General features: G+C 45.5%; 1 protein-coding gene across 3 annotated transcripts; it reads right to left on the bottom strand.

Annotated features, from left to right (window-relative positions):
• Positions 1-1,710: 1,710 nt before the first annotated feature.
• LOC142008697 (carboxymethylenebutenolidase homolog) lies at positions 1,711-18,776 on the bottom strand. 3 transcript variants are annotated; one of them, XM_074985963.1, is made up of 6 exons: positions 18,550-18,776; positions 10,887-11,109; positions 8,356-8,463; positions 4,801-4,943; positions 4,197-4,288; positions 1,711-2,290 (listed from the first exon to the last, which is right to left on the bottom strand). In XM_074985963.1, the coding sequence occupies exons 2-6, from the start codon at positions 11,099-11,101 to the stop codon at positions 2,111-2,113; spliced, it is 738 nt and encodes a 245-aa protein (XP_074842064.1). In that variant the 5' UTR covers positions 11,102-11,109; positions 18,550-18,776; the 3' UTR covers positions 1,711-2,110. The 3 variants fall into 3 exon arrangements, with proteins under 3 accessions (XP_074842064.1, XP_074842065.1, XP_074842066.1); XM_074985964.1 differs by lacking the exon at positions 18,550-18,776 and adding an exon at positions 18,396-18,543; XM_074985965.1 differs by lacking the exon at positions 18,550-18,776 and adding an exon at positions 17,959-18,192.
• Positions 18,777-20,580: the final 1,804 nt, after the last annotated feature.

Here is a 20,580-nt window from a genome sequence, read left to right as displayed (position 1 = left end):
TTCTTTGGAGGGGGATTTAATTAAAACTCGTCCAACTTCAGAAAGACTGCACAAGCCCTGACAATGAAGTTGTTTGCCATTTGTGCTGAATCTGGACTTTTATTGCCAGACCTTGGTTAATGAATCACAATTTTATCTCCATTACTTAACAAAATGCATATTCAGCTATCTTACCTTTTCATTTCAAACAAAGGCTGTGCCAATTTTAGCTTTATTTTTTGCTTAGTCACAAGATTGACAGGTTCTGTAATACAGTGTATAATCCACACACCCTTTTTCCTAAATATATGGCCTGTTTTCTCTTTCATTTACTTTGGTGTAACTCCATTGAATTGCGGGGCTTCTGGCTTGTTATTAGTAAGGCCTTGTGAGAAACAACCCACAATAAGCAGTCAAGTAGCACTTTAAAGACTAGCAAAATAGTTTATTAGGTGAGCTTTCGTGGGACAGACCCACTTCTTCAGACCATAGCCAGACCAGAACAGACTCTGGTCTGGCTATGGTCTGAAGAAGTGGGTCTGTCCCACGAAAGCTCACCTAATAAACTATTTTGCTAGTCTTTAAAGTGCTACTTGACTGCTTTTTGTTTTGATAGTATCTAGACTAGCACGGCTTACTCTCTGTTACTAACCCACAATAGTATTACAGTTGTCCCACAGCCTGTTTACATCTGGTGGAGGGGTCCCAGCCCAGATACTTCTATCCCTTTCTCCTATCCTTTGTCTTGTTTAATCGGCCTGCGAATTTTCTGGGCATATCACCACTACAGCTAGGAGTGTGACCCTCAGCCTGGATAGACAAGCACCCCAGCTCTGCCTGAGCCAATCTGCTCAACTTATTAGTGGCTTTTGCACCACAGGAAGCAAATCAGACTAGTGGCCCAAGTACAAGCCTGCCCAACCCCGATGGTGCGAGTTTGGGTGGCTAGCTCATGCTGTCACCTATGCCACAACCACCACACTATTTTTAATGCTCTGGCTTGATCAGAGCTACTACATATCCTATCTACCTGGACTGGGAGCACGCTCCCAGCTGTAGTGTAGACACACCCTTTGGGGCAGGGACTGTGTCTGCATAGGAACCATGAATAGCAAAACAGGCAGTTTTCCCAGTAAGCTGTGCATTGGGCAGTCACCCAGGAGAGATTCAAATGCTGCCCTGCTGATTAGCAGTGTCCACATCTGGCAGCACGAGTGTCTATTGGTGGTGCACGTCCACACATGCCTCTATGAATATAACAAAAAAAATTAGGGGGAAATTTGATAATGGGGTGCTCATCTCACCGGTCATCAAAATTCTTCTGTAATAGCAATAACTAAAATATACACGCTATCAGGCACCAAGCCAGCAAAGGTATCCACCTATGAAGAACCTTACCCAGACTCAGATTCTTCTTTAAAATTACCTTTGTTACAGTTCATGCAAATTGATCTCTTTGCAGGATTGAAGTCTAAGGAGCAAAAAATGGAAAGCAGGAGGGGGAAAGGGAAATAAGAACTAGCACAGACAAAAATACAGTTAAATGATTTTCTGTATTGTTTTGAAATGACACAAAAATATTAACATACAATAACATGATGCTGTGTGCTTATGCACAGAGACTCCCCTAGGAAGAAATCCTTTTATTTCACCACACTGCTCTTTTCTCACCATTATATCCAACGTCAGAAACAGAAAACAGTGCATCAAATTACAAAAAGGTAGACAAGATTATAAAATAAAAGTTTCTTTATTAATAACAATCATAGTAGACAATTGCATAGTAGGAAGTTCCCTCACTGTAAAGAAGACAAATCTCAAGGAACTTGGAGAACTTTCCCCAGCACATTATAACAATATTAAACTAAATTAAATCTGAGAACTGTTTAAAACAGTTCAGCTTGAAATTGTTACAGACGACATGAAATGTACAGGTCATTTTAGTGTCAGTCTCTGCAATATTGTCAAATTTCTATTAATATGACCCTTGTGTTTTCCCTAAAATATAATTGATCAAATATTTATTTACCCCTAAAACAATCAGATGCTCTTCCCCCGACATATAATTAATCAAGTGATTATCACAGTATATTAAGTGATTTTGTTTTCCAGGTCTGGCTGTATATCTCTGTTAAATATATTTATTTAGCCAGCTGATCAAGTCCTTTCTTGCCTCTTCAATGTAAGGTTTATCTTCAGGATTAATATCTTCTCTCTTGCGATGTACAAAACCATGAGTTTGTTTAGGGTAAATTTTAACTTCGTATGCAACTTTACAATGTTGTTTCAGCTTCTGATCCAGCAACGTGACCTGAAATACATAACATTCTTTCATAAGTGATACTGATTTACCTTATTGTATTTTGCCAGTTCTCATCTTTTCTACTATTTGACTACCTGAAGATGTGATGTAGCCTCACCCTCTCTGATAACCTCACACTCAGACCAATGTTTTAATAAGGGTTATTTTAGCTGCAGAAGAAAACTCTTTCTAAAATATAACTCTATAAAATTACACTGTGATACTGACAGATCAGCTGACCTGTTTATGTCCAATAACAACAGGCAGCATTATAACTGTACTCAAAACAATGTACTTGTATATGAATTTCAAAGAGATATACTAGATTAGCAATCATTTATCTGTTCATTTATAGTGATCGAAATAGAGTTGATGCTGAGTGTATTTATCTGTGTTTACCAACATCCTTTTAGAAGTTTAACAATGTAACCAAATTAGCTTGTAGATGTTAATTATCTTTCAAGTTTCTAATTGCTTTGTATTACATATGCAAACAGTACAGTTATCCTTAAGATAAACAATGTAAGATACTGCAGGAAACTAACAGTATTACCCACATTATCTTTAGCTTAATTATCTGTATTACAATGAATGACTGGCTGCTACAGTGTAACTTGTGTATGCACAGGAAACAGAAAACAAACTTCAAATCAAATTTCGACAAACAATCTGCATTGCCTGTTCTTTCTCAAGTAGACCAAAGAGCACAGGATCAGGCCCAAGACTCCCTACCAGGCTGACAAGCCTCCTCACAGAAACTGTCATTTGTGAAAACTTCAGAACCTACTGAACTGTCATACTAATGGTAACAAGGTGGAGTGGTCTTATTCTGGCACCAAGAAGGTTAATTCACCCTGTTGGAAAAAGCAAGTCTTGTACATTCCCTCCCCTGTAAGAGTGTGAGTACAGGACAACAAGGAAAACGGCCTCAACTGGAAGTTCAGTGGAAATTATGTAATGAGACAAGGGTCCACTGCCTTACTAAGCACCCATCTAATACAGGGCAGTCTACAAAATAGTTGCACAAAGGGTAATTTTATTTTTATTATTTAAAAAGTCTTGCTATTTCCAAACAAACAGCCTTACTTTCAAATAACTATAGCTAGAGAGTAAAGTGCACTAAAGCTAGGAAATCCAGATTAAGGTTGCCCATGAAACTGTAACTTTACTCCCTTGTACGTATGCACCATAATACAGTTTTCAATTGGAAAAAATGCTATTTGAAACCTAAAAGGCCTCAGTCTCTTTCAGCACATGGATCTGATGGTGAATGAGGCTTGAGAAGAGAACTACGTCACTCACCACCGAAGCTATGTGTAGTATACGAGGCTGGGTCCACAGAACACAAATGTCATCACAAAAACAGCAACAAAAAACAGTCTCCAGTCAGTGTCACCAAACACCCTTCATCTAGTTGTCCACATCTCAGTCCCTATTCAGTAAGGAACGCCTGGGAAAACAGATGAGTCTTCCAGTATCCCAACTCTAAGCTTTGGCGAACCAAGGTGGAAAGTGAGTTCTATAGCCAGGTGAGTCTGCTCGGAGAAGGCTCCACTCCCGGTTACAGCAGGTGCAGCCTCATGAACCCCAAAGGATCGAAATTCCTATGACATCTCACAGGAGGGGTGCGATGTGGGGAAAAGCTGTCAACTGTGTTACTGATACCCATTCTGAGGGGAAACAAGCAGAACTTTAAAGATGACATTTTCTGTTTTGTTTTAATTTTGTTGGTTCTTGGCTCAGCTTAGGCAATGAAAACAAAGTGAGTCAACCTCCATTTTCTTCTTTTGCTCTCTGCTTCTCATGCACTAGCACCAGGCTATTCTGTGTTTCAGTTCCCAAGGCTGATGGGATGGGTTACATTCCAAAAAAGAAAATACTTCCTAGCAGAGGTTTCATTTAGAAAGCAACTTACTTGGTCAAGAGGAATGACATCATCATTTTCCCCAAAAATGAAAAATGTCGGGTTCTGTAAATTGTATCTGTCCTCAGAGTCCCTGATTATTCCTGGGAAATATTTCAAAAAAAGTGTTTAAAATGGTACAGCTTCCAAGGTGAAATCTACATTCAAACACACAACTTCTTTTTGCTTTAGCAGTATTCATTTGTGCTTCACTATTCAAATGTTTTTGCACCAAACACTAGGTTTACATTAATTTTAAAATCACACAATTTACAGCATAGCTAAAAACCCCTTTGAGACATCGAGACTAAATCTCCTCTGAACTAACCCCTGAAGCAAAAGACTGAGTATTCGAATAAATAAGATTTGAAAGATATCTTGTGTATCAATAGGCTTGGTCTTGGGAAGCAAAGTCTAGAGTAAACAGTTCGAGAAGTACAATGTGGTACTTAAGTACTGTAAGCAAGGCAAAGTCAGCTGATGGCAGTTTATGGGAAAAAGCACACTGAGCAAAGCAGGTCCCTATCTGAAAGGAAATGTCGCCACTTCTTTGCCAACTCAAGATGCAAAAAAGCATTTTGGCAACCTTAGTCAGAACTATGCACTCTGCACTTACCATAGATGGATACAGCTGTCTTTAACTCAGGATATTTCATCATCAGATGATGTACGACAATTCCACCCCAGCAAAACCCAACACCACCAATCTTCTTTGCACTGCACTGCTCCTTTAGATACTTCAGGACAACATCAGCTTCTCTACAATGTATAAACAAAAGTGAACTGAGGAACAGACAGTAGAAACACACCCTGAAAATGTGACCACACAAAACCACATAAAAAATTCCTCACCTTCTCTTTCTGGGTTTTTAATTTACACACACTTTTTTTAAAGATAGATATTACGGGCCAAGATTAGGGGCTGATAAGCTAAAATGCAGGTTGGCAACTATAACTTGATTTCCAAAAAAAGATGAGTATTTGATGGAATTAGTTCATGTAGAAGGGGGCAAATAAGAGGAAGACATGAATAATACAGACAGACTTCTGTATTATTGTTATTATTATTGGGCAGATTTCTAACACCCTTAGACAAAGGGTTAATGCGCACAAAACAGACATCAAACCACTCCAGATCCACAAACCAGTTAGTCAACATTTTAATGGAATGGGGCATTCTATTAATGACCTAAAGGTATGTGTGTTACTGAAAAAAAAACTTTTGCACAGCTCTTCAAAGAGAAACAGCCGAGCTGGCTTTTATATTCAAATTTGGCACATTAACACGTGGTTTGAACCGGGATGGGAACTTTCTGAGTCACTATAGGGGCTCGTCTGCATACTTGGCTTAATCTAATTCTTGACACCCCCCCCACCCCTCCACTCTCTGATTTGCTCATCTTGATCATTTTTTTCTGATTTGTCCTCCTTGCTTACTGTTTTTGGTTCTCTGTGCCTTAAATATTGAGTCTGTTCTGGTCTGGCTATGGTCTGAAGAAGTGGGTCTGTCCCACGAAAGCTCACCTAATAAACTATTTTGCTAGTCTTTAAAGTGCTACTTGACTGCTTTTTGTTTTGATTATGAATAATACAATATAATGTGTGGAAATAGAGTAATTTCTTATGCTACAGATCTCAAAGGCAGAAGAATTAAAACTGATCTGTGAAGATGCTCAATTCTTATCTCATATAATAGTATTTGAAACGTGATAGAACACTTTCCTTCTAAGTTCCTTCCATGCTGCGCGCCAGGCTTTAAGTTCCTCTCCCACCACTGCCACACAGCTCCTGCCCTCTGCCGTGGAGTCCATGTTAGGGATGTTAACTGTCGACCAGTTAACTGGTAAGCCTCATTATTGGTTATGGCTAACCAGCAGGGCCCACCACAGGCAGGGACATGCCAGCCTGGCTGCAGCAGCCCTAATGTATGGCAGCCCTGGGAGTTCTGTGGGTAGAGGCTCGCCCAGCCCAGAACAGCAGCCCCCATTCGCGGCGGCCTCGGGAGCCTGGCATGCAGGGGGCTCTCCCATTGTGGTCAGAGCAGCCCTGAGCATTTAATTGGTTAATCAGCTAAACGTAACAATTAACTGGTTAACTACTTAAATGGGATTTTACATCCCTAGTCCCTGTCCAGCTGCTCCTGGGAGCCTCCTGCAGATCAGGAGTGGGGGAGGGAACACTGACATCAGGGTGTTTGTCTCCCTACCTCACCACCCTGTACTCTGTCTCCACAGCGCGCGAGTGGGGCATGACACAGGGCTCAGGAGTGAGACCAAGAGCTTGTTTTACGCTGCTGCTGTGTCTGAACCAGCAAGCTCCAGATAGGTGAATGCCTAAATACTTAAAATGGCAGCACACTTAAAGGTACATGGTGTCTCTTTCTCTCTCATTCCCTGCTCCTGTGTGCCTGTCTCCCCATTACCCCCCATGCAGTCTTTCACACTCATCTCCCAACATACTTGTGTTGTTGCTTTTGTTACTACTTCGTACTTCTTTCAAAGGGTTCCAGTTCATTTTTTTTTAACAGGCCCATATAGTTACAATTTTTATTCCCCTCTTATGCTGCCATTTAATTCTTTGCATAGTGAATTCTACATTGCCTGCCGTGCCCTCAGGGCCGCCCCAAGGCCTGGAGCAACTCTCCAAGCTGCAGTCCCCACCCCTCCCCAGCTCCACCCTCATCCTACCCTCTGACCCCCATCTCAACCAACCCAGCCTGGGATTACCTAGGGCAGGGCGCAGCAGTGGCAGGCAGTAGCAGGAGAGGTTCGCCTCCCCTAACCATGCTATGCGAGCAGCAGCCTCCTCCCCTCCACTGTGCCACACCCTCAAGGCTCACTGCCATGGAGAAGCAGGGGTTAGTGGGCTGGGAAGGCACGGTGCAGTGGAGGGGAGCAGGCTGCCTCCTGCGCTGCCCGCAAGGTGATTGGAAGCCGAGGAGAGGAAACTTTGTTGCTGCCCCCACTCGCGGCCACTGCCTCCCTGCGCCAGGTAATCCTCCCCCCATCCTGTTGATAGGATGGCTGGGGCAGCTGCCGCGAGACCCCCAAAAGCACGGGGCCTGGAGCAGCCATCCCACCTCACTCTATGGATGGGATGGCTCTGCCTGTCCTGGCTGGAATAACTATCCCTATGGTAACTTTTAAAATATATGTTATATATTGGTTTTTTTTTTGTTTCTACTGGGGTGCGCACCTGCTCCATTTGGTGCACATAACAAAATTCATTCTGCACATAGATGGAAAAAATCAGAGAGGATATTGGTCTTCAGGGAATGTCATTAACTGAACAATGATTAAACTGATGGTCACTGTAAGTTAGCTCTCAAAAGTGTCAAGTGTACTGCATGAAGGGAAGAGTCACAAATCTGGAAAAGGTCAGCGACCCTGCTAGTACATATCAACTCACTTAGGCAGTGAAGGTTTGAGACGCCAACCAGCTGGGACAGTTATGCCGTCTGAGACTTTTCACAGACTACGGAGGAAACCAAGGAAACTTTCCACACAGCCCAGGTATATAATCTTAAAATGTCAATATGTTTCAATGGGTCAGACTCAGAGAGACTTCTGCCTTCTGCATTTTGCCTGTCTCCTCTCCAACTTCACCTCACTGGTTATTGATCAGCCCTGGTGACCTGGAAGAGGAAGCTGATGGATGCAATGTTAAGCAGCTATTGCATCAACATCAGAAAGCAAGAGAGTACAGGTTGATCCTCTCTCATCTGGCACCCTTGGGACCTGACCGGTTGCAGACGAGAGAATTTGCCAGACAATGAAAAGTTGATATTTTCTAGCACATTACCAACACTTCCACTGCTTACTGGGCTCTTAGAAGACATTTAGGGGTAAACTGCAGCTAAATAACAGCACAGAACACCGAGAACCAGGACTGGTAGCTGTAAACAAACTTTATGGGACCACAGGAAACTTGGCCATGTTCATGACAAGTGGTTATCCAGCCAGCTAAAACCATGCCAGATTACAGAGTTTGCTGGAAGACAGAGTTCCAGATCACAGAGGTTCAACCTGTATAATAAACGCTGCCTCATCTCTTCTACCACCAAAGGTAGATCACCATCAGGATGATAAGCTAGCTGCACCCCAATTTCAAACCAAAGAGAAGAACACTCGATTCCACAATGGGTGTAATATCCAACCCCCTGACATCTTACTTGTCTGTTTTTCTGGCATCTCGAGTTTTCAGCCATTCACCAAAGGTGGACCAGTCATCAGAAGGATTCCAAGGTTCTTTTCCCACAAAAAAGTCTGGAAGGATGGCTCTGTATGAAAATTCAAGATAAGTTCACTTATCAAATTCCGAGATGTTTTGTGGTCTTTTAAAACAAGGAATGTTTCTATTTATCTGTGGTATGGTAGTGATTTCACTCCTCTCAATATTTTTCCTTTTTAAATATGAATAATAATTCATTATATTATAAAGAATTAGTTGAAATACATACAAATAAGATTTTCTTAACAATACTCCTTTAATGTTTAAATCATAAACTCATTTGCATGACAATGGGAATGGAAATACTCCTTTTTTCCAACTATTTGTTTGTCTTGAGTATTTAGACTGAAAACTTACCAGGGAAGACAAGAGTTTCTTACTATGGCCGTTTCCTACACATGCCACTTTCTCCGAAAGTGGCATGCTAATAAACAGCCCAAATATTGTTGGGAAGAAGGGGCCTCTGGAAGGAAGACTTCCTTCTGGAAGATCCCTGGGGGCCGCGCTTCTACACCTTGTTTTGGAGTCCGGAAGAGCGTCTTCTTGACTCCAAATCATGTGACCTTATGCTAATGAGGCACGGGGAATTTGCATCTGTGCCTCCTTAGCATATTTCGGGGAGTTTATTAGCATGCCACTTTTGGAGAAAGTGGCATGTGTCGAAGCGGCCAATGTGTTTTAATGCCTAGCACAGTGGGACCCAATCTAAACTGGGGTTTGAAGGAGCCGCAGTAGCAGAAACAATGAAATTTTAATTAACTGGCCTTCAAAGGAATGCCTGAATAAAATAAATGGGCAAACTCAAATAGTGAATTCCTGATGGTCCAAATTTCAGCTTTTGTGGGCATCATCATGCCGTCAGGGCCTACACAGAAGTCCTCCTTTAATGGGAAGTACTGTTTAAACAAAGATGACAAAAGATGGCCCCGCATTATTTATCTTAACGGCCGTGTCTACACTAGCCCCAAACTTCGAAATGGCCACGCAAATGGCCATTTCAAAGTTTACTAATGAAGTGCTGAAATGCATATTCAGCGCTTCATTAGCATGTGGGCAGCCGCAGCGCTTCAAAATTGATGCGGCTCGCCGCCGTGCGGCTCATCCAGATGGGGCTCCTTTTCGAAAGGACCCTGCCTACTTCGAAGTCCCCTTATTCCCATGAACAGATGGGAATAAGGGGACTTCGAAGTAGGCGGGGTCCTTTTGAAAAGGAGCCCCATCTGGATGAGCCGCGCGGCAGCGAGCCGCGTCAATTTTGAAGCGCTGCGGCTGCCCACATGCTAATGAAGCGCTGAATATGCATTTCAGCACTTCATTAGTAAACTTTGAAATGGCCATTTCGAAGTTTGGGGCTAATGTAGACACGACCAACATGAGATTTAAACCTGAGGTTTACATAATAACACTTAAATCAGACTGATGCTTGGAGAATGAATTTATCATCCAAAACTGCATTACAAATACTGAAGAGACTCCTCTCTACATTAGCAAGCCTGCTGAGATAATTCAGGGCATTTTCCTTAGGACCCTGAAATTCACTCTCAATGGCCTCCTCATGCAGTCATGCTCTGGGGGAGAGGAGGGAGGAGGACATTTAAAATAAACTCTTGTGTTCCTGCCACTAGCTGGTAATATGGCAGTCCATTCAGCCATATTATTCACTGTGTTCCCACCCTACTCACACCTTTGTGTAGTCAGCCAGTTACCAACAGGAAAGAGAGCCAAGAACTGCCTGCCTGCCCTCCACTCCCTCCCACATCTTGCAGCTGAGGTGCAAACATCAGCCTATCTCCCCATCGGAAATTAATGGGTGAAGGATAGCCAGCTACAGACCAGTTCTAGAGCACACCCAGAATTCAAGCAGCGAATTCTTACCTGGCTGATTGACACAATCATTTATTAAACTGCAGCCAGTCTACAGGGTAGGTACTAGCTCCAAAACCAGACCTCAGCTTTTTAAGACTAACAATTGTCCCTAGCTGACATTAATTTTAAACCCATTTTCCTCAGTGGGTTGCAGCCACTGAAAGGGGCCAACACTAGAAGTCAGACCATTAGAAAAGACACGGGCCCACTTTTCTGAAGCTGAATTCAAGTCCCAGCTCCTGAGGTATGGTTGTAATTACACAGTAATTGCCTGCGTACAGCACATCAATTTGCTACAGATGGGTACCCCACAGTTGGATTCAGCTCCTATGCACCTCGGAAAACTGGGACATGCTGTTTCTAGCTGGGAGCAGGGGAAAGGAGGAGTGTGCAGCTATTATGTTCTGAGAACCGCTGCAGTCTATCCAGAGGAGACCTATTGTACACTGTAGTTTCTCCAGGGAGAGTCCACTTTTTATTCCTTTGTATTCTTTGTTCTAAAATATGTCATTCTCTGTGTATGGAAAACATCACAGACCAGGTCAAAATTTGCGCCTAGTGAATTTGAGAACGTCTGTTTCAGAAGAAAACAATAAAAATAATCACATGTATCCATTAGCTGCAAGCATGTCGACTATGTATCTAGTATTTGGGAGTTGCCACCCAAATATATCCTGAATCACAATCACAGCTTTCTCCGTGCTGGCGGATGGTTTGCAAACATATGCCCTGATGTGCTCAACTTGCACTTCATGCCCAAGGCTGCCATACTCCAACCGGTCTCCAATGTCACATGGGCAAGGTCTCGCTTCATTGGCCATCTGGAAACCTGAGGCAAAGTTAAAGGAAAAAAAATCATGTATCTTAAGCTACTGTAACTGGCCCGACGAGAGAGCATCAATGTGAATGCCATCATACACAGAGCCCTTTAGATGCCTGCTAATAGGGCACACTGTGAACCAGGAGCTCAAAGGCGTATGCTACAGATGCTCCATGCACCAGTCTCTATGGTACAGGGGCCACTCATTGAGTACTGAACTGGCCAGTCCTCTTTGCGAGAGGCTTTTCTCCTTTCCAGTATGTTGTTCAGTATTGGATAGGGACACCGCTTCGCCCCCTTTACTTTGAATCCCCTTCCTGCAATGGGATATTCTGGAGACATGAGAAAAGCCACTTTGCTCACAAGACAGTAACCCTCAGTGGGTCCTCAAAAATACTCCTGGAGTCACAGTGTGCAGGAGACAGCTATATGGTGTTGGGGGGGGGGGGGGGGAGCACAAATAAATACCCTAGGTGAACTCACTTTAGCAGCTACAATGCCCTGCTCTGAGCCTGGGGCAGTCCACTGTTTCATTCAGATCCCTCCATGCCATGTGTTGGCCACCCATATATGTTGTCCTCTCTCTCCTGCTGCCTGTAGGCTGAGGCCCTGTATCATGCTGCTGCTTCTGGGAGTCGTATGACAAACCTTCAATCCCAGCTGTCATTCTGCCTGGTGCCCAGCCTTCCCTCCACAAAGCTAGCAGCCAGCCTGCTGCCTTTACTCACACATCTGGACCCTTCAAACTTCGTCGTGTAACTTTCTGATCATGTACCCAAGACATTCCAGAGCCTTCATCTGACTAGATCCCCTCCCTTCTGCTCAATCAGGGTGAGTACTAGGTACCCAGTAATGAGCCAGAAGGTTTGTTACACTTTTAACCTAACTCAAATTAGGTGGTTTTTAAAAAAAAAAGTCTCATGACATTAGCAGTGTCTGAAGATCCCTTCTGCACCTACTTGTGTGTTGCCTTCCAACTGTCTCTAGTCGGCATCTCTCAGCAGGGTCTCTCCTTTCCAAGTTCACATGGCTTAGAGGAAGCAGTAGGGCCCAGAGGGGCCTTGGTGCCTTTTGGGAGTGGTGGGGAGGTTGGGGGTGGGGGAAAATGAACCTGAGCTGTGTTTCCGTGTCAGTCCACAAACGTGGACCTCACCACGCAAATGCTCAGTGACCACTACCACTCAACAAACAAAACTAAATGGGAAACGGATTTTGCTGAGATCTTGCTTTGGCAGAGGTAAATGGGAGGCCACATTACACTCATCCCCACGCACCTTTGTTCCACCCAAGTTGGAGCTGGGTTAGATGGAGTCATGGCAATCCTAAAATCTAGACTATTTCCTACGCTTACTTCTTCATCTCATTCTTACCCGTGTTACGCATCATGGCTTCCCTCAGCCTACTGCCCCTGTGGCACTACTCTAAGAAACAGAGTAACCCTGCCGCCCCAGGCCACCTTCTCATCAGACCCTGGCCAACAACAGGTGAAGCAGGCTAGGGCACATAACTAACATCCAAAGCAGTAGCAGCCACCAATTATGAAGAAACTACAATCCCCACAACAGTCTGAAGACAGACTCCAAGTTGCTTGATAGGGGGCACTTCAAAGGTTCTCCTGCCTATTGGCAATAGCGCTGCTCTGCAAGGCAGAGGAGGAAAAAGTTTACTGGCTTCGAGGGCCAAATTTGACATGAGAGCATCCATTTAATGTTGTTTCCTAATTGATATATCTCTCGGTTGCACACGATGTATCTTTTGTTAGCTATACTTTGGTTTGATGAAGTTCATTTTAATGTGAATTTAAACCAATTGACTCATTAACATGTAACTAACAAATAATAAATTATTTCCATGAGCTAACTCCAGTCCTCTGAAATTAGTGCTGACTTCAGGAGAGTGGATTCTGTTTAGTAGCATGGCACATCACTACATCTATTTGTTTCCATGGTAGAAAAGAATCTTGTTTTATTGTGAATACCATGTACATAATACCCCCAGGCTACAGTTCACAAGTTGTTTTTTTAGAGCTAGCTGGTTTATCAAGTTCTAATAATATCCCAAAGGAAACATCATTTGTCAGGCTTTGGGGAGTGAATATTTGGCATGGTCAATCTTGCAAATAAACATTTTTATGAGCATGAAAAAATGAAGTAAATAGACAAAGCCCAGGGCGGTATTTGTTAGCCAGAGCCAGGTCACTGATGATCATTAACCATGGTGTTTTGAAGGGAGTCTTGAACGCTACATTTTGCTGGCTATGTTAGGGCAACGTCCTATGCCTTGGTTTAAAAGTAAACAAGATTCAGAGGCTTCAGCTGGTGCAGAAAGCTGCCAAGATCCCCTTGGCCATATTATATTATATTGCCTATCTATTACAGTGCAAAGGATTAGTTATTATATTTAAAGCTGGATTATACCAGCTATTTCTGAGATTCTCCTCATGCCCAGTAGTGACAGCCATGATCTGTGGGTCCACCTTGTGGATATCTCCTGGAATGAGCAAACCCATGACAGATATTAGTCATGTAGCACTTTAAAGACTAACAAAATAATTTATTACGTGATCAGCTTTTGTGGGGCAGACCTACTTCTGGAAATAGTGGTGAAAATGAACTGGCATGATGAATATATATGAGAGAGATAGAAAACAAAAAACAAACAAAAAATTATATGAAAACTGACAAAACAGCTGGGCGTGCAGCCATGGTAGGAAGAAGGGGAAGAAAATTATTTACTCCAGGTGTCTATTAAGTGACTTGCCTGAGATTACTACGACTATCAAAGATGGGGAAGCTGTCTTTGTAATGCATAAGGTAATTGAGAGAAAGATGATGTTTGTCTGGATCTGTGTTAGTTTTTTCATATAGTTCATGGATTTCCATCCCAACTGGTTAAATGCAGTGCTTTGCATGGTGAATAATCACAGAAAATTAGCCGTGTTGATCAGTAGCTTCACAAAACAAAACATCAGTCCTGTAGCACTTTAAAGACTAACACTGTATTAGTGTTAATAGTTAAACTATATAGTTTATATATAAAATAGTTAAATAGTTAATAACTAGCACTTTATAGTATTAATTTTTAACTTTATTAGTCAAAGTGCTACAAGATTGCTATTTTGTTTTGTGAAGATACAAACTAACACAGCTCCCTGTAACTATTCATGACAGATATTAGTTACACTGCTTAATGCATTACTAGAAGGCTCTACAGCACTACAGCAGCGCTAGACAATACGTTTTGACAGGGGACTGCTCCAGGAAGTTGGCAAGTGGCCAAGACCCGAGCTTGTCCATGATATTAATGGAAGAGTTGCTGAGTCTGGGATGGAGGCTGTGTGCTGAAGAGGAGTAGGGGATTGGGGTCCAGTTAATGTGGAGTCTGGGAAGGAGTTTAGGTGAAGGAGGAGAGTTGAGACTTGGGGCTGGGGTGCAGGAGAGGGTGCAGGGGTTTGGGTTGTGACCTGGAGCAGGAAACTGGGGAGTAGGGTCTGGGAGGGGATATGGATGCAAAAGAGGATTCTGACCTGGAGAAGGGATGTAGGAGGTGGTGCGGGATCTGGTAGGGAGATATGACCTAGAATAGGGACGCAGGAGGGAGTAAGGGGTTTGGGTTGTGACCTAGGGCAGGAGGGAACTGTGACCAGGGGAAGAGGATCGGGGTTCAGGAGAGAATGCAGGGTTTGGGAAAGGATTGTGACCTGGGATGGGGGTGCAGAGGGTTTGGCTTGTGAACTGGGGCAGGGAGTTACAATGGCAGATGCAGGCTCTGGCTGGGAAGCACTTACCTTAGTTGGCTCCTAGTCAGGAGCTCACTGGGACCTCAAACAGGCACTCTGCTTGTCATGCCCCCACATGCCACTCAGAGTGGCCAGCTCTAGAAGCTATATGATCTCTGCACACGGTATGCCCTTTGGGTGGGGGTGCTTCTGTGGGCTGTTTGAACCACAAGCACAGCCCAAGTAGTTTCCAGAGGCAGGTTTCCTGACAATGGAAGCTGCAAGATTGTGCTGGGGGCAGAGGAGGGGCCAGGAATCCCATACAGGAGTGTGGTAGGCAGGGAGCCTGCCTGAGGCTTCTGCAGGGTCAAAAGACCGTGGTGGGACAGATCTGGCCTGTGGACTACATGTTGTTTACCCCCTACTAGAGTGATGAATGTGGTATAAGAATATACATGGAATAAAACAGACTGGAGGAGATACTTTCATTCTCTGAGACAAACAGTGGCGAATTATAATTTGAAGGGGTCTATATTTTAGAATACACCCCCCTCCCCCAAGATGCTATAGCAGACCTCACATTTAGTGGTCAGTAGAGCTCAGAACAAGGCATCTTTACATACACAGGCTTTTAATGAAACATTGGAACTTTTAACATTAGCTTAAGTCCAGTTCCCAGTGCTTCTAAACCGGGCGTATGCAGATGTCTTCCAGGGAGTACATCAAACCATTTAGATATTTGCCTAGTTTTACAAAAGACTACAGAAAAGGACTGGCACTAAGTAAAATTTCATACAGACAATAACTTGTTTATACTGCTCTGCATACTATAAACTCAAAAGTAAGTATAATATATTCTGACTGATTTATAATTATATAGTAAAAAAAAGAGAAAATAATTTTCAGGATTTGCATGCAGTGATACTTTTGTATTTGATGCCAAATTCTGTAAGCAAGTAGTTTTTAAGTGAGGTGAAAGCTGGGGATACACAAGACAAATCCAACTCTGAAAGAGGTAGAGTACTTTGGACAGGATGGGAGCCAGTGTGATTCCCTCTATTGCTAAATGGCACTAAAGTGATGTGGAAATGGAGCAATGTTTGTTGGTTCCAGGCCTTGAGCTCCCATTTTTCATTGCTGCAACCACAGCAAAGTGACAACATAGTAAACAAAATCTCACGGGCAAGTCCTGATCCTGTCTGAATCAAAAATGGTGTATGGAGAAAGGAACACAATTGGGGGAACACATACATAGTTTGAACACTTCCTGCAAGCTTCCTGACTTTGCCCACGCATCAGGTTTTGGTAGGGAGGAAAGAGACCAATGGATCTATACTGCACAGATCCATTAATACTTGCAGAGCTGGGACACGGGAGTGACTTCTTAAGGGCTACAGCAGCCATTACATTACATTATTACTGCTTCACAATCTAGTGTGAGTGATAATTGCCTCATCCCAAATACCCAGGGGGAATCCTCTGCACTAAATCTGGCCAGTGTGTGCAGAAGGATTTAGGCCTCACAGCACAACTAGGTTTCACAGGCTCATACATTCCAAAGCCAGAAGGTCCTAATGTGATCACGCCATGTGACATCCCCTACAATACAGGACATGGAAATCTACCAAAATACTTCCTAGAGCTTTGGTTTTAGAAAAAACAGCTAACTTCCTTGCTGGAGAAGCTGCCAGTGAGCTCTTCTGAAAAATCAGCTTATGTATCTTTCCTGGTCAGTGCAAGATACACCTCCTCCTCTGTACTCAGTCCACAGCTACAGAGCATGGGACTTGATTTCAAGCTGTACAGACTACTGCTATTGGAGTGCAGGGGTGACTGGTGAAGGGGAACATGGTGAGCCACCAGCCACATGACCCTCCCCAGCTCAGGGAAGGGCTGGGACAACCCCTCTCTGCCCTAGGCCTTGCCTCTGCTCTGCCCTTGCTCTGCTTCTTCCCCCTTCCATGAGCGATGAAGCCCAGGGGACTAGTGGGGCTAGGGTCTGGTGCCAGCAGCAGGGAGCCAGGCCTCCCGTCCTTACTTAATAGCAGCAGTAGGGTTCACTCTGCTCCTCCACCTGTATTGCTACACTTCCCATCAGTTAGCTCCAAGATAGTCCCCTCCCTCCCCCAAGCAGCACCACGCTGCTCTGCTTCCACGGCTGCTGGTGATTGCAGGGGCGCTGAACTACCCCTGCGGGCACCAGGCCACCCACACTGGGCCCCTGGCTGTCAAGAAGCTCTAGTCCCACCAGCTGCTAGTCATCCCCCTGGCCACTCTCACGCCTGGCGTGGAAGAGCATGTGCCCCCCTAGAACCACCCTGCCACATCACCTATGTTGGAGCTGCAGTAGTGGCCAAGATGGCAGCTGTCACATTTCTAACATTCTTTATTTTTCGTCTGTTTGTTTGTTTTTTTAAAGTCACTCTGGGCTGCTGTGGGGACTCCATTGCATGAAAGATTGTATGACAGATATTATATTTATATCTCATAGATGTGTTTTTTAATTTAAATTAATTTAATTTAATTTAAGAGAACTTGCCAACAGGAAACCAGTCTGAAGTTGGGACTGACGGCAGTGTGGGGGTGCTGGCTGTCTCCCTTCTTCTCTAGATTTTTATTGGCATTCAAGAGGAGTTGTTATAGAAAGATCCTCAGAATAGGATTGATGCAGAAGGTCACCAATGAGGAATTATATAGGAAAATACAGCTGAAAGAGAACCTACTGCAGGAGGTTATACAACGGAAGCTACAGCTATTTGGGCATATTTGCAGAATGAATGATGAACAAAAAATCGAGACCCTGGTATTCGGCATAATGGATGGTTTGAATAAGAGAGGCAAAACCCACGGTCTGAAGAAGTGGGTCTGTCCCACGAAAGCTCATCTAATAAATTATTTTGTTAGTCTTTAAAGTGCTACTTTACTGCTTTTTTGTTTTGATAGTATATAGACTAGCACAGCTCCCTCTCTGTTACTAATCCACACAGAAAGGGTAGATGATGTAGTAGACTGGTAAGGAGCTAGTCTACAGAAACTAAGCCACTCAGCATTGACAGAGAAAGATGGAAGGAAATAGTGAAGGAGACATTAGATGCCAACAGGAGCTGAGCCCATGGCTGTTCAGAAACAGAAACACCCACCTTCTTAGGAATGCCACTTCCTTGCCATGGTTAGTAAAATGCCTGAGGTATTTGCTGGGTGGGGAGGGAATCCATAAGACACACTCTGCTGTTGTTCCAGAGCAGCAGTTCTCAAATGCTGCGCCCAGTTGTATGAGGGCCCCACGGCTCAGGTCAGACTCTAGCCCGTGCCCAGGCTAAGGGGGGGCAGGTTATAGGCCCTCAACCTGGGGGTCCTGCACACGGCCCCAGTGGGCTCGGGCTTCGCTCCCCCACCCCCGGAGGCCAGGCACTAATTTCTCTTAGCAGCGTGCGGGGCTGTCACCGTGCAATGAAGTCTGACGTCCCCTGCCCCCGGCCCATTGGCACCTCGCGGGCGATCAGGCCAGGCCGGCGAGCCCCAGGGCCCAGTGACAAGAGCCGGCGCTACTGCGCTTGGGTGCAGGGAGGAAGGTCACCTGTGGGCCTCCCCTGGTGGCAGCTGATGGTGTTGGCTCCGGCTCGGAGATCACAGCGGCAGCCAGGCGGGACCGGGCCCCCTCCCTGCCCCCGGCTCGACGGCGGCGGACGCCTCGCTGCGGCGCGCCCAGCAGCGTCCCGGGGAAGACTCACCGCTGAGCCGCGACGTCCAGCGCCCGCCCCGCAGAGCCGCCCCCTGGCGGCGCCGGGCAGGCCCAGCAGGGGAGGGGCCGAGCCGCGCTCTCTGCGGGCGCCTGGCTACCCCAGACCTGCGGCCAGCGGACGGAGCCCGGCGAGGGCCGTCTGCAGCCTCAGCCTCACCCCGCAGAGCCCGGGGCCTTCCGCCGTGCGGGCGCCATCTAGCCCCTGAGCTGGGCGTGGGCTGCGGCGGCTGGCGGGCGGAGGGGCAGCGCTGCTGCGGGGCCTCACGCCGCTAGGGGGCGCTCTCCCGCCCAGCTCCCGCTGCCGGCCCAGAGCCCACCAAGGCACGTGTGTGGTGGCTGCAGCCGAAGGCGCCCACGTTCCCCGCCCGGCTCCTGACCCCATCCCGGGGCGGCGCAGGGGCAGGCGGTGGTGAGCCTCCCGCCCGCAGCAGCGGCTCTCCCCCGGTAACCCCTCCAGCAGCCAGGTGAGGTAACCAGGCCGGCACTGGCACTGCCCAGCCCCCCGCGAGTTCTTCCCGGCACGGCTGTCTTGCACCCGCTGCCTGGGGGTGCATTAGGAGGGCACCTGTGAGAAATGTGCTGCTTTTGTAAGTGCCCACGGGCAGACTAGAACCTGGGACCCGTGGAGCTTAGTGCAGGCGCCTCTGCAGCTGGAGTTAAAGGTTCTCAGGTTAGGCTGGAGAAGGTGATCTAGGGACCAGTACATGGGACAGTTAACCACACCCAGGTGTGTGGGATATAGAATCATAGAGTACTAGGGCTGGAAGGGACCTCAGGAGGTCCATGTAGTCCAGCCCCCTGCTTCAAGCAGGATCAGCCCCAACTAAATCATCCCAGCCAGGACTATGTCAAGCCAGGACTTAAAAACCTCTAGGGAGGGAGATTCCACCACCTCTCTAGGTAACACATTCCAGTGCTTCACCACCCTCCTGGTGAAATAGTTTGTCCTAATATCTAACCTATACGTACCCCTCTGTAACTTCAGACCATTGCTCCTTGTTCTGTCATCTGTTACCATTAAGAACAGCCTCTCTCCATCCTCTTTAGAGCCCCCTTTCAGAAAGTTGAAGACTGCTATCAAATCCACCCCCCAACTCTTCTTTTCTGCAAACTAAATAAGCCCAAATCTCAGCCTCGCGTCATAAGTTATGTGCTTCGGACCCCTAATCATTTTCATTGGCCTCCGCTGAACCCTCTCCAATGTGTCCACATCCTCCTATACTGGGGGCCCCAGAACTAGACACAATAGTCCAGATGAGGCCTCACCAGAGCCGTTTAGAGGGGCATAATAACTTTATTTGCTGGAAATGCTTCTCCTAATGCACCCCAATATGCCATTAGCCTTCTTGGCTACAAGGGCGCACTGTTGACTCATATCCAGCCTCTCATCCACTGTAATCCCAAGGTCCTTTTCTGCTGCACTGTTACTTAGCCAGTCGGTCCCCACCCTGTAACAATGCTTGGGATTTTTTCATCCTAAGTGCTGGGCTCTGCACTTGTGTTTGTTGAACCTTATCAGATTTTTTGGCCCAATCCTCCAGTTTCTCTAAGCAACTCTGGACCCTATCCCTACCCTCCAACATATCTACCTCTCCCCCTAGTTTACTATCATCTGCAAATTTTCTGAGGGTGCAATATATCCCCTCGTCCAGGTCATTAATAAAGATGTTGAACAGTACTGGTGCTAGAACTGATCCTTGGAGTACTCCACTCGAAACTGACTGCAACCAGACACTGAGCCATTGACGACTACCCGTTGGGACTGTCTGTCCAGCCAGTTTTCTATCCATCTTAGAGTCCATGTATCCAATCCATACTTCCTTAACTTATGGGCAAGAATATTGTGGGAGACTGTATCAGAAGCTTTGCTAAAGTCAAGGTATGTCACATCCATTGACCTCCCATTGTCCACTGAGCCAGTTACCTCATCATGGAAGCTAATCAGCTTGGTCAGGCATGACTTGCTCTTGGTGAATCCATGTTGACTACTCTTGATCACTTCCCCCTTTTCCATGTGCTT

Source organism: Carettochelys insculpta, chromosome 2 (genome assembly GCF_033958435.1).
Source record: "Carettochelys insculpta isolate YL-2023 chromosome 2, ASM3395843v1, whole genome shotgun sequence".
In the NCBI taxonomy this organism is placed as follows: Eukaryota; Metazoa; Chordata; order Testudines; family Carettochelyidae; genus Carettochelys; species Carettochelys insculpta.
Note: the sequence above shows the minus strand (reverse complement) of the source record. Positions and strands in the feature narration are given on the sequence as shown.